Source organism: Nicotiana attenuata, chromosome 6 (genome assembly GCF_001879085.1).
Source record: "Nicotiana attenuata strain UT chromosome 6, NIATTr2, whole genome shotgun sequence".
NCBI lineage: Eukaryota > Viridiplantae > Streptophyta > Magnoliopsida > Solanales > Solanaceae > Nicotiana > Nicotiana attenuata.
This window is the reverse complement of record NC_031994.1, coordinates 34,214,543-34,229,107: the sequence shown is the minus strand read 5'-3', so window position 1 is coordinate 34,229,107 and position 14,565 is coordinate 34,214,543. Positions and strand designations below refer to the sequence as shown.

At 38.3% G+C, this 14,565-nt stretch overlaps 1 protein-coding gene across 1 annotated transcript; it reads right to left on the bottom strand.

Annotated features, from left to right (window-relative positions):
• Positions 5,157–9,952, bottom strand: LOC109226815 (pentatricopeptide repeat-containing protein At2g37230). The gene is made up of 2 exons (XM_019391683.1): positions 7,712–9,952; positions 5,157–5,657 (listed from the first exon to the last, which is right to left on the bottom strand). The coding sequence occupies exon 1, from the start codon at positions 9,885–9,887 to the stop codon at positions 7,728–7,730; it is 2,160 nt and encodes a 719-aa protein (XP_019247228.1). The 5' UTR covers positions 9,888–9,952; the 3' UTR covers positions 5,157–5,657; positions 7,712–7,727.

Sequence of the window (14,565 nt, the reverse complement as noted above, 5' to 3'; positions counted from 1 at the left end):
AGCGAGCTACCTCTTCCCTTAACTGTCTACAGTCTTCGGTTCTATGACCGTGGGTTCCATGGTACTTGCACATTTTATTTGGACTCCTTTGAGCTGGATCGGTCTGTAGGGGTCTGGTCCATCTAGTATCCTTGATCCGCCCAATGGCTGACACAATACCTGAAGCATCGATGCTGAAGTTGTACTCCGATAACTGTGGTGCTTCCTTAGGCTCGACGTGTTTATCGAAGCCATTTTTACTCATGAGCCCTCGAGAATTTTGACCTCGATCATTTTGAACGGGATTACATCCCGGTCCATTGTTCCTTCGATCTGCGCTATATGGTTGATATCGATCTCTGTTTGATCGGTGCTCTCTGTCGATGTCCCTTTGAATCCTGCCTTCGGTCCTGTATGGGTAAACGGAACCGGATGGAGCTCCCAACTGATCATCCTCGACCCTGATCTTTGATTGGTACCGATTATACACATCGGCCCAGTTCACCACCGGATATTCGATCAAATTTTGCTTTAGTTGACGTGATGCTACCGAACTTCGATCGTTCAAAGCTTGAGTGAAGGCTTGGACAACCCAATCATCAGTAACCGGGGGTAGGTCCATGCGTTCCATCTGAAATCGAGATACGAACTCCCTTAGCATTTCATTGTCCTTCTGTCTCACTTTGAAGAGGTCCGACTTTCTGGTCGCGACCTTCATTGCTCCGGCGTGCGCTTTTACGAACGAATCAGTGAGCATGGCGAAAGAGTCGATGGAGTTGGGCAGCAAATTGTGGTACCATATCATTGCCCCCTTTGATAAAGTGTCCCCAAATTTTTTCAACAAAATGGATTCGATTTCATCATCTTCCAAGTCATTTTCCTTTAATCTACATCTGTGCGAAGTGATGTGTTCATTAGGATCGGTGATCCCGTTGTACTTAGGTATGTACGGTATACGGAACTTCTTAGGAATGGGCTTTGGAGCCGCACTTTGAGGAAAAGGCTTCTGCACGAACTTTTTCGAATCCAAACCCTTTAGATCGGGGGTGCCCCCGGTATCTGGTCAACTCGTGAGTTGTAAGTCTCTACCTTTTTGTCATTGGCCTCAATTTTCTTTTCACCTGATTCTATCCGTTTAGTGAGCTCCTCGGGCATCTTCATGATGGCGGGATCAGTCCCCGATCCACTATCGTTCAATTTCTCCTGTACTGGTTTGGCCCTATGAACAACTTCTTGCGATGTATCGAGTTCGATTCTGTTTGGTGCCCGATTCTGGAGTTGTGCTATTGCAGCCTGCTGAGTTTGTAGCATGTCAAATATCATTCGAAGGCTAATTCTGCCTTCTTCACCATTTTGTGTGTTCCGATCTGCTGCTGGAGTGTCTCTGCGGATGCTGTTTTTAGGGTCGGCGCCTAAATCTCCACGAATGGTGACATGAGAATTGACATCAACCGGATCCACGGCCTGTGGTGCATCGGGATTGATTGGAGGTACTCCGTTTCTCCGGGCGACTACGTGCTCGTTTTCGTCGTGAAGGCCAAGGTCGGTGTCAGTGTGAGTGGGTACTTCTTGAGAGTTTGACATGTTGATTCCTTAAATCAAAAAATACTCACAAGAACAGGCGTAAAAGCAGTGTGTGTTATGAAGGCTAAAATATTAAGCGGTCACTATTATCCTTAGCCCCACGGTGGGCGCCAAACTGTTTACTCTAAAAATCGAGTAACAATTAAACTTGTAATATGGTTTTAAGGATACGTGATTTCACTTAATACCAATTGGTTAATTTAGAGATAAGTGACGAAATTGATAAGAATATAGAACAAACCGACGCTTGGACGGTATCCTCGAGCCGATGAACCCTCGAGAGTAATAAAGCAAGAACAGTTAAAGAACAACAGTTGAAGAACAATAATTAAAGAGCAGTAAGCTGATGAGAAGAAAGAAATATTATATTGCCTTGATCTGTATGAATGTAAGGTGTCTACAAATAATGGGGATCCCTCTTTATATACTAGAGGAATCCTAATTGAGGTACAATTCTAATTGCGGAAGTAAATCCCATGATTGATACAAATAATCACCCTTGATTTGGTCTGTTCCGAGAATTCCGCCGTGATCTCCGACCGATTACGGATACCACGCCTTTGCGTTATTGCACTTCACTCGAAGTCGGTCATACTCGGTCTCGATTACTGTTGGCCTCGGTCTCGACGGACACTTCGATTCTTGGACTCGACACCTCGTCTTCGTGTTGTAGCTTGATCCATTACGAGGCTGACCCTCGATATGATCATCTGGTCTCGATTAAATAGTAAAATTGGGCAAGCCCGATTTTAACCGTATACAGTGTATGCAAGGTTTTGTGCAAGCAATGTCAGTCTCTTGTCACAATTCGACTTGTACAGGGGTTTGGATTTGGGGCACTGGGGTTTAAGGCTTTACTTCCTATCTTATCTCACATTAATTGATGTTTATTTTGCATTATCTTTCAAGTGGTGTCAATCTATTTTGTGTGTGTATATATTATATTATTTTAAGAAGTACTTGTAATATGTGTTTAATTAAAAGAAATTCTTTTGTGAGGATGGCAGGCACTACTTGGTTGAAGGTGGCTCCGCCGCTGATTATAAGTAATGCTGCACAAAATAAAAGCAGCAGGCTACTATAGTTTACAAACCTTTTGTTTGGTTCCAGCACTTCCAACAACATAGCTGAAACAAAAACTGTCTCTCCTTTCTTTGGAGAAGAAACCAACATATATAAGCAGTCAACCCTATAAAAGAAGAGGAGAAATAGATTCCATGGTGGATTCACTTACCTAAGACTCCTATATAATAGGAAAGTGGAAATTCTGTACTTCCAATTTTAGTAAGAGTGTCGTGTCGGCAGCTGCAATAATACTGTATTCTTCCTATCCAGTAATTGGCTGAAAAAGCTAATTACATGCGATTTCTCATGTATAAGTATATATTCTTCACCTTAGTGGTGATAGTCCTAACTTCCATGTCTCATTCTTTAGGAAATTAGCCAGCGACGTACTTCCTTAATATCACTTGCTTCTTGTTTACTACTACTTCCTCTCCTCCTGCCATTTTCACCTTTTCTCTCTATTCGTCTGTCTCTGTGGATAATATCGAAAAACAAAACGTTTTTTTATGGCAAGTAGGCCATTGCTAATTAACATTGAAGAGTATATACCCCGTTTGATAAGATGGCTACGGCTCAGTACGTTTCTCTTTTTTTAAATTTTGTTTTCAAATATCTATTTGTTTATATATTTTAACCATTTTTTTTGACGGATTTTGAAAACAAAATTTTCAAATCCCAAAAGAAGTTCTAGAGTAGTTTTTGAAATTTTTGAAGTTTTCTACTCACAAATTTTAAATTCTTTTCAAGTAAAATGCATGTCCAAAGGTAATTTTAAATTTCAAAAATCATTTCTCATCTCATCTTCAAAAATTCATTTTTTCAAATTTCAACCAAATCATTTTTTCACTTTCGTGTCAAATACATCAAAAGCTAAATTTGTTACAGTAATAAAACTATACTCCCTCTGATTCATATTATTTGACGTTTTTTGTACATCTCTTAAAAAACTACCTCTTAGAAATTAAGATGGATTTTGAGTACATTACCTTAATTAAATTTGTATTTTTCTAAGTTGATAAGTATAAATAGTATAGTGATTTGTATTTTTCATGTTCAAAGCATGAACAGTCCAGGGTAATTTAGAAACATAAAATTGATACGTTTTTTTTAATTATGTAAAACACAACTTATTAAAAGGAAAAAACACTAAATTAAATAATTTGGGCCGGAGGGAGAAACTGAGTTGAAGAAGAAGTACGCAGACCTTATCCCTACCTTAAAAAGCTAGAGAGATTATTTCTGATAGACCCCCGACTCAAGAAACGCATAATCACTGCAAATAGGATAAGAAAATACGACAAAGGAGAATCCATGTAAAGAGAAACAGTAAACACGGTCAGAAAAAAGATAACCGAAGCAAAAGAAATATCATATAGCATTAGAAATTTAAGAAATGAAAATACGAGAATACACTAGTACTAAAGGTATAGAAAAACAATACAGGTACGAAAAAGAATTATGCTTGATGATTGTCTAACCTACTACCCTAATCTTCAATCTCCACGCCTTCCTATCAAGGGTCATGTCCTCACCAAGCTGAAGATGTGTCATGTGCTGCCTAATCACCTCTCCCCAATACACTAGTACTACAGGTATAGAAAAGCAATTCAGGTACGAAAAAGAATTATGCTTGATGATTGTCTAATATACTATCCTAATTTTCAATCTCCACACCCTCCTATCAAGGGTCATGTCCCCAGCAAGCTGAAGATGTGTCAAGTCCTGCCTAATCACCTCTCCCCAATACTTTTTTGGCCTACCTCTACCTCTCCTTGGCCCCACCATAGCCAGCCTCTCAAACCTCTTTACTGGGGCATTTATGTCTCTCCTCTTCACATGCCCAAACCATCTCTGTCGCGCTTCTCGCATCTTGTCTACCATAGAAGTCACTCTCACCATATTCCAAATATCTTCATTCTTAATCATATCTCTCCTAGTATGCCAATATATCCATCTCATCATTCTAATTTCTGCTACTTTCATCTTCTGCACATGAGAGGTTTTAATTGGCCAAGACTCCACACACCCATACAACATAATTGATCTAACAACCACTCTGTAGAACTTACCTTTAAGTCTCAGTGGCACTTTATTATCACACAAGACGCCAAATGCACTTTCTTATGTAAAATTAAAAGAGAGAAAAAGATAAACTCTATTTTAAACTTTAGTATTCATCTGTATCCCTTCAAGGTTTTAGCATACTCGAAATAGCAGATCTAATGGTAGGAACAAGCAGCGGCAGGTACACAAATTTCGTTGAGGGAGTACAAAAAATGGCTCTTTTCTAATAATAGGATAGAACCATTTATATAAGAATTCATTTATTATATATACATGTATAATTTTTTAGTGAAGAGGATTCAGATTGCTATATCATTAGCTCGAAGTGCAATAATCCCAAACGGATGTGCTCAGCCCGGTAACTGGGAAATTACTTAGCTCTTGAATTGAAGTGATGAGGTCTGGAAAGAGAGAAGTAGTGCTCCTATTGACTAAAGGAACCCTTCCAAAATCGGGGCAAAAGCTTAAGAATGGAGAACTACAGCTCAGATTCAACACAAGGAACAAATAGAACGGAAAATGATGTTGAATAGTTAGCAAAACTCACATTTATCTGCCCAAACTTCGGGTAGATGTTTGCCATTCCGTAACCAAATTCAATTCGAATCAAGCAGCAAAGTTCAGAGAGATTGGCTCTGTGTTCCTATGAGTTAAACATGAGTTACTCCTCAGAAAAGCTAAATAAGAAAACCATTTTACGGGCCAACCAAGAAAAAAAGCAAACGCCCATCGCTGTTTATACTTGACCATGATGCCCATCCCATTGTAACCTCCACCCGTGAGTAACGCCCAGATAAACCAACTCTGACTAGTATCTTACGCTGATTGAGTTGAAGTTTGCAATGGAAATGAAGGAAGTTCACTTCTGAAAACAAGTTGTCAACTTTTGGATAATAACAGTTTCCACATTTAAATTGCCAAGGAAAGCTCAGCGCACTTACAAGATGGTTTGGCTGAAGCATAACCTGTTTCCATTCATGAAAACAAACCAGCGTCAACTAAAGCACACATTCTCATTGACTAAACGAGAGCATGTTTATACAAACAGCAATCATAATGGTCACCCTTCATCATCCAGTATCATTCCGACATTGACATAAACAACATCAATGAGATGAAGGATGAAAACCATATATAACACAACAAAAGGAAGTTAAAAAACGAATAGACAAGTGCAACAGAAAAGACACATAAATGCCCTACTTGCTGAAGCTAATGGCAGGGTTGCAGGACTGATTGTTTTATTTCTTTTAGATATGGAGTCTTATAATGATATACTAGTGTAAATTTGCAACAACAGCAACAGATTTTGGAGCCTTTAGTTTAAGCTACATAACGTGGGTGTAACAGACAGGCTAACCATAAACAACTAAAATCATGTCATACTTCATAGACATAGATTGGCTGTTATAATAAAGCTCATTTCATAAACAAACTGCAATCCAGGTTGTTGATTCAGGTTTCTTTCATTTGCTTTATATCTAAAAGCTATATGCAGTTAGTTAGCATAAGAGATCAATCCATCAAGAAGATTTCATTCTTTCCTTTTCCTCTTCTTTTTATTTGAATCTTTTTTGTTTTCTTTACTTTTCTTTGTCACAATGTTTCTTGTATTTACCAGCATTATACATGAAGGAGAAGGGTTGGTTTCAGATCTTAAAGGTCTACAGACTAACAAGGAACTTTGTAGGCCTCTCATGGGAATCAGACGAGGAAAGGGCAAGAGACAGATATTTTGTAAATAGCAGGAGGATAGTGAACCATGTTATAAGGGAAATCGTCATAAAAGAAGGAAAGAAATGAACAAAGAGAATGAACTTCAAACATAGGAATGCTCTATTAACTATGGCGGCAAAGAAATCATCAAAGGGTGTGGTGGAATGGTAAAGGTACCTTGATCCTTAATCAGAGTTCTCGAGTTCCAGCCCTGGGAATAGAGTCATCTTTCGGTAGGGAGCGCTAAAACCTCAATAGTGGTTTTCTATGGCACAAATCTAAATTGGTTGGCCTTGCAACCCCTCAATAGTGGGTTTTCTATGGCACAAATCTAAATTGGTTGGCCTTGCGGGTTGCAGACACCGATGATTAAACCCAAAAAAAAAAAAAGAACACACACAAAACAAAAAAAAAAACTATGACAGCAAAGAAGCTAATGGAAAATTAAATTCAGGAAAAGAAATTGGTTTAAGATAGGTTGGTTTATCATATATTTATGTAGAACAGGAGGCATAACATGAGCTCTTTACAATTTCTCTGACGCATAACAGATCACTGAACAAACAGGAGTAATGCAAAGGCTTTTTTTTGGATAAGTCAAAAGGTTTCATTAGATATCATTTAACTACAACCAGGGGCAAATAGTAATCCCTGGAATAAAATAAGACACTTGCCACTTGGAACTCCAAATGGGAAAATAACGTTAGATTGAGAACATAACCAATTAAAAGAAGAGAAAAACAAGAGGAAGAGGTTGACTCATGGGTCTTAGGCATTCACCATAACATTGGTTTCGTTCTATTTGTTTTAGTGAAGATATAACAAACACAATATTTAGTAAAATATTGAAGAGGATAGAACAAATCAAAAACTAGTTATATTTCAGGGGGAAAAAAAGAAGAGATAAAACATTTGTGTGCCGAACTTGCAACTAAGGCACCAAGAAATCAAACAGAGGTCTCTGGCCTCCCCCAAAAAGTTAAATAAATAATTGCCTGTCATTGGATAATCGGTTTTTGAATGAAAACGGGAACCAATTTTACCATCAGAATATATATGTCACCAGACCGCAAACCACGTTCCCTTATATGTACCAGATAACTAATTGTTATAGGCAAATGAAACTTGTAGAAGACAAATTTAATAATCGAAATAAGAAACATGTAATAAAAAATATGATCACTGATTCCAGAATGCGAAAACTTAGAAAGGGGAAAATACCAAATGGCATCTCTCATATTATTCTGCTAAAAACAAAATTCTCATCATCATCTTTCAGATAATTTGTTTCAGAAATTCTCACCTAAAACTTCTCGGAATCAGGTAGCAACGGCTGTCTTTTTCTTCGCTTTCTTGCTGTCAAGAGTTGTATCCTTTCCGATGATCATTCTTCTTAGAATATCTGCTTGCTTTGTGTTACCCTCTTGATTGAGGCTCTTAATCAACTCCTCACAACTCTTGTGATCTTTAACTCCTCCTTTTTCCATCATCTTGCACAACATAGAATAAGCATTAAGTGTCTTCCCAGCAGCTACAAGAGAATCCAGCACCTTATCATAGCTTGAAAAGTCAATGGTACAATCTCTCTCTAAACCAAAATCTAACAGCTTTAGAGCAGCAGCTGTTTTTCCTTTGTCACATAAAGCGGACAAGAGACCGTCAATATCAGGTGAGAGACCGCTGTGTAACAACAATTCAATTCTTCCAAGGCCCTCCTCAACATGGCCCCTCATTAGGAGGGCTTCCAAGATAGTAGAAATTAAATCCATGTGTTCTTTGACTCCCTTCTCCAACATAATCTTCATCACTCGACTTGCTGTTTGAACCCTTCCATCTCCCATCAGGCTCTCCATCACTGATCTATACAACAATGAGTCGGGTTCATGTCCCTGTTCAAGCATATTGTCCAAAGCAGCTTTAGCATCAGCAGGCTCCCCTTTCTTCAGATAGCTCTCAACAAGTGACTTGTGAGCAATACCATCAGAAAGAACCTTTCTCCTGCCCATAATCTTCAATATTTCAAAGGCCGAATCAGGAGCCTCTTCTCTTGAGTGCCCACAGACGAGATTGTTAAAGGCAACAGGATCTTGAATCCCAATTTTCATCAACTGTCTAAATAGAGTTTCAGCCTTACTTGTCTGGCCATTATTGCATAGATAATCAATAATCAGATTATATGCACTTGGTTCCATAGGCAAACTACTACTCAAGATGATTTCTTTCTCAATAAGCTTATCCAGCAATTTAACAGCTCGATCGTAGACACCGGCCTTGCAGAAATTCTCAATTAAGACACCATAATGCCCAGCCTCGGTGGGAACACTCAACCTGATCATAGCTTTCAGAACATCAGCTGCAGCATCCAAATCACCTGCCTCACACTGTCCAGAGATTAATCTTATGAATAAAGAGTTATCCTTTGGTGCAATATACTTCTCTTCCATCTCCTTCAAAATCATCCTAGCTTCAGACATTTTCCGTCCCTCACATAGACTAGGCAACAGTGTTGAGTACGTAATGGCATTCGGTTTAATACCAAAACTCTTCATCTCTTCAAACAATCTCAATGCATCATCTACTCGCCCAACCAAACTATATCCTTTTATCAGGGTGGTATAACTGATCACATTCGGTTCTATATTCCTCGCCTTCATTTCCACAAAGTACTTCTCGGCCTCTTCAATTTTCTTAGCCCGGTTATAGCCATTAATCATAGTATTATAAGTCACTACATCAGGATTAATCTCCCTACTCTTCATAGCCTCAAAGAACCTAATCGCAGTATCCAGCTTAGACGATAAAAAGAAACCCCAAATCAACAGATTATACGTGTGCGTAGTCGGCTCAATACCCTCATTAACCATCTTATTGAAATACCTCTTGGCCATCATATATCGCCCTCGACGCGTTATCACATTAAACAAAGCATTATACGATTTAACGGTCCTTTCGACACCTAACTCTTCCATTTTCTGAAACAATTTGACACTCTCTTGAACAATCCCAGCTTTACCATAACTATCAATCATCAAAACCCATAAATCCTCATCCCAATCAACACCCTTATTAGGCATATCAAGAAGTATACACCTAGCATGATTAAGCTTCTCAGACCTACCAAGAATCTGAATAATCTTGAAATGGGTTTCTCTGTCATGCCTAAAAAGACCGGATCTTTCTACCCATCTAAAGAACTGTAACGCGTGTTCAGAGTTTTTTGCATTGTGTAACACATTGTAAACAAGTTCATGGTCAAATGAAGGAACAAGATTCCTAATTGAGTTCTGAAGGCGTGTAGTCCACACGCGAGTAGACATCATTCTGCAAATGAGATCTTCTACTTTTTCTGGGGTTTTAGGATTGTGAGTTGTCGGAATTCGGGTCCTCGGGTCCGGGTTGTTGGGGGATTCGGAACTGTAGAAGAAGGATGTTGATCTTGGTGAGAGTTTTTTCGGTTTGAAACGACACAGAGAAGCCATTTTTGCTGATCTGCTGTTGTGTGTTGAGAAGCGGCTCTAGGGTTCAGGCAGGTGAAGTCACTGCGTTAGGTACCTATTTAAGGCCCAAAATATATTTAAATTTTAGTATGGATTTAAAGTTAAAGATTGAGTGAGTTAATAAATTTTTTTCACATTAACTTTAAACAATATATTTACGTAATTTTATTTTTCTTCTTTTATGTATACTCTCTTTTTCATATTTCTTGCGATTTTACCTTTAAAAGTTCAACTCAAATTCTAATTAGTTATGTCTTTTTTGTCTCATTTAATTGATCCATATATCATAAAGAAAGTTCATTTGTATCTCATCTTTTTTAACTGAGAAATACTCTAGGCAAGTGTCGAAAGGTTCAAAACTCGATGAATAATATTCACCCCTTTATTATTTTCACTTATTATCATATTTTTGTATAGAGAAAAGTTCAATACCATGACATGCATCTAACTCACACATCATGCATTGCGCTCTCATTACTAGATTAAAGCCATGTAGGCCTTTTGTTTCTTTTTTTTTTTTTGGTTAAAAGCAAAATTTTATTTAACCAAGTATAATATTTACATCCCCCTAGCTCGTTTGGACTTTAGAGCTAGCTCCTATACATCATTTTCTATAAGCTGTAAACAAAACATAAGAGAAAACACTTAATCTATCAATACCTAGCTTGCTAATTACAGACTAACTAGCTAGGATAATTGTTGAGTTTTTTTAATTCTTTCTTCCAGTTTACTACACACTTTCCTCTTATGTGTAACATTTGAACAATCTCTTTGATTCTCTTGCTGCATAATATCTCCTTTCCTTGGAATCGTCTGTTGTTCCTTTCATTCCATACATGATAAACCACTGCTGTAAATAAGAAAATTAAGATTTCACCCTTGATTCTGTTTACAGCTACTTTTGCTATCCATGCGATCTCCTCTTCCCAGCTCCCTATTTGATGATTAACCTCCGCCCATCTCAGCATTGTAGCCCACATTGTTTTGGAGTATTCACATTCAAATAGCAAGTGATCAAATGTTTCCTCCATATTTCTTTTGCACAGTACACAGTCTTTACTTACCACTATTCCCCATTTTTGTAGCCTCTCGACTGTGGCCAATCTCCTATGTAGTGCCAACTAGAGGATAAACTTGTGCCTAGGAATTGCTTTTGAGGCCATAGTTAGTCTCTTCCAGTTACACTTCTGATATTGTGGTCTTGTTGCATTGTATAGCTTCTTAATATTAAACTTTCCTTTCTTACAAAAGTTATTCAGAGTGTCAGTGGGGTTATTCTGCCTAAACCACTCCCTTACATCAAAGATCTTCTTCACTATCCAGCTTGCCTGCTTTGGAGTAGTCATATTTTCAACATTTCTGTTTTTGATGTAGAAGCTATGCAACCATTGGATCCACAAAGCCTCCTTTCTTTCAGTTATAGCCCATAGTAACTTGCATAGAGCAGCCTTGTTCCAACAATGAAGATCCAGCACATTAAGTCCACCTGCAGACTTTGGCTTGCATATAGTTTCCCAAGCTACCAATGCTTTCCTAGAGGGTTCATTGCTTCCAGTCCATAGGAAAGTTCTACATACTGTAGTTATCAGCTTGATAATCTTCTTTGGCAGTAGAAAAACCTGTGCCCAGTACGTTTGCATCTCAAATATCACACTCTTAAGTAGCTGCAGTCTCCCACTATATGACAAGAATTTTGCTGTCCAACAGTTAATTCTTGTTGTGATCTTCTCAACCAGAGGCAGCCATTGTTGAATAGACAGCTTCTTTGAAGATAGTGGTACACCTAAGTATTTGAATGGAAGGTCTCCTAGAGTGAATTGCAGTTCTTCTAGGATCTATGCCGTGAACTCATTAGATACCCCTGCAATATACAGTGCACTTTTCTCCATATTAGCTTGCAGCCCTGAGACCTCAGAGAAATGGTTGAGTCTCCCTAGTAATAGTTGTATTGAAATCCTATCTGCTTTGCTACATAGTATCAGATCATCTGCAAAGCAGATATGTGTTATGTGATTCCTGGAGCATTTTGGGTGATAGTTAAAATCTGGAATGTGATTCAGCTTCTTCAATGATCTGTTTAGATATTCCATCACCAACACAAATAAGTAAGGGGACATGGGGTTTCCCTGTCTTAACCCCTTTTTTGCTTGGAACTTTTCTGTTAATCCCCCATTCAATAACAAGGAGTAGCTGACTGTAGTCACACACTCCATTATCAGTGCCACAAATCCCACAGGTAATCCATACTCTATCAGAATCATCTTTAAGAATGGCCACTCCACAGAGTCGTATGCTTTCCTTATGTCAATTTTTATACAACACCTAGGTGAAACCCCTTTTTGATTGTACCCTTTTACCAGCTCATGAGCTATAGTTACATTGTCCAATATGTGCCTCCCCTCTATGAAAGCAGACTGAGCATGTCCCACAATAGAGTCAACTACCAACTTCAATCTATCTGTAATGATCTTTGCTATAATTTTGTATAGGGTAGTGCAGCATGCTATTGGTCTAAACTCCTTTACAAATCTCGGACTGGTAACCTTTGGAACCAATGTCACAGTAGTGCAGTTTATACTTTTCAGCATTCTGCCTTCTCTGAAGAACTCTTGAATTGCTTCTTGTGTTTCTCCCCTGATCAGGCTCCAATAGGCTTTGAAAAATTCTGCTGGGAATCCATCAATTCCCGGTGCTTTATCATTTGGTAATCCTCTAACTGCTCTGTCAATTTCCTCTTCTGTTACTTTTGCACTAAGTAATCTTTGTTGCTCCTTTGTAAGACAGTGACCATCCCTTGCTATATCAATATCAATACAAGGCAATTCACTAGCTGATGTACCCAGTAGAGATTGGAAAAACCCTCTGAATTCTTGTTCTATCATAGTAGCATCAGTTAATTTGTCCCCTTGATCATTGAAGATTGCTGATATTCTATTCCTTGATTGCCTGGCCTTCAAGTGAGCATGGAAAAATTTTGAGTTTTGATCTCCAGCCTGAATCCACATTGCTCTTGATCTTTGTCTAAGTACCTGTTCATTGATACCTTCCCATTCTTCAATCTGTACTAGTAATCTCTTCTCTGTGTCTATTAACAGGCTGTTGAAAGGGTCTGCACCAATATTTCCTTGAACATTTTTCAATTGTTCTCTAGCCTTTCCTATCTTTTTCTCCAGTGAATTCAGCTCTTTATTCATTGTCTTTGTTCTCTCCTTTAGATTGTGCAACTTTCTCCAGACTGAAAACATTTTATAGCCTTTAATTTTTTGTCTCCAAACTTCTGAAACTGCTTCTTCAAAATTCTTCTGCTTTAACAATACATTATATAATCTGACGGGCTTAGGTAAGTGATTTCTCATTATCTCAGTATTGATAATGATGGGAGAGTGATCTGAAACACCTGGCAATTCATAAATTGCTTCAAGGCTACTATAGTGAGTTAGCCAAGAAGCATTTCCAAATGCCCAGTCTATATTACTATAGATTCTCTCTTCAGCACCTCTTTTATTGCACCATGACCATTCATATCATTTCCTATCTAATTTCCCCAGTCCAATGTCCTTTATGCATTCTTGAAACTCTATCATTTCAGCTGGATGTACTGGTTGACCATTGAGTCTATCATGTACAGACAAGACACTGTTGAAGTCTCCAATAATTAGCCAAGTCTCATGTATGCTATTGTTTATCTGTCTCAGTTGCTCCCATAGTTGCCTTCTTTCCTGTGGCTTGTTCTTTCCATACACAAAGGTAATATAACTTGAGAAGATTGATCCCTTATCATTCACCTTACAATGAACTAGTTGAGCAGCAGTTGCAATTATCTGAACCTGAACCATACTATCTTTCCAGAATAGCCAAATTCTCCCATTATTTGTTACTGCTTCATCTGAATACATTTTCCAGTCATTACTGAATTTCTCCTTTACTTTCTTACTACTTCTAGGTTTTATTCTTGTCTCAAGGCAACCTAGTAAAGTTACTTTATGATTTAGCAAAAAGGCCTTGAGTTCTTTTTGCTTATAGGGCTTATTAAGCCCTCTTATGTTCCAAGAGCTGATAATCATGGAGGATTCTCCTCTGTGAGGTTAATCCCTTCAGCCACTCTTCCAGTGTTGTTATTCTCCTTTATGACTAGTGGGTTGTACCTGTTTCTATTCAACATGCTTATTATTTCTTTTTCCATCAATGCTCCCTTTTATTGTGAATTTGCTCTATCTTTCATCTTCTGTTTGCCCCTGGATTTTTGGACTATCTACATTTCCATATCCTGCTCAATGATTTCCCCATTGCCCCGTTGTTCCTTTGTAGTCATATTCTGTTCCTTCTATTCATTTGGTTTCCCACTTTGCCAATCCTTCTCTTGTGCTTGTTTTCTGCTTTGTTCTTTCTGCTCTACTACTTGTTTAGTAATAGGTTTAGCCTTCCATTGCTTTTTAATCTGGTTATTCCCCATTTTCCCCTGCTTTTGTTTCTGTTTGCCAACCTGTTCATCATTTGCTTTCTTCGTCCCTGCCTTCTCACAATTCTCTTCATGATTTTCTATTTGGCAGCAGTGTTCACAATACTTAGGTTTCCATTCATACTCCAGAACTTGTTCTCTATATTGGCCTTCCTCTTCTTCTATTAACATAGTATCAGGTAGGTCTTGTGATATATCCAT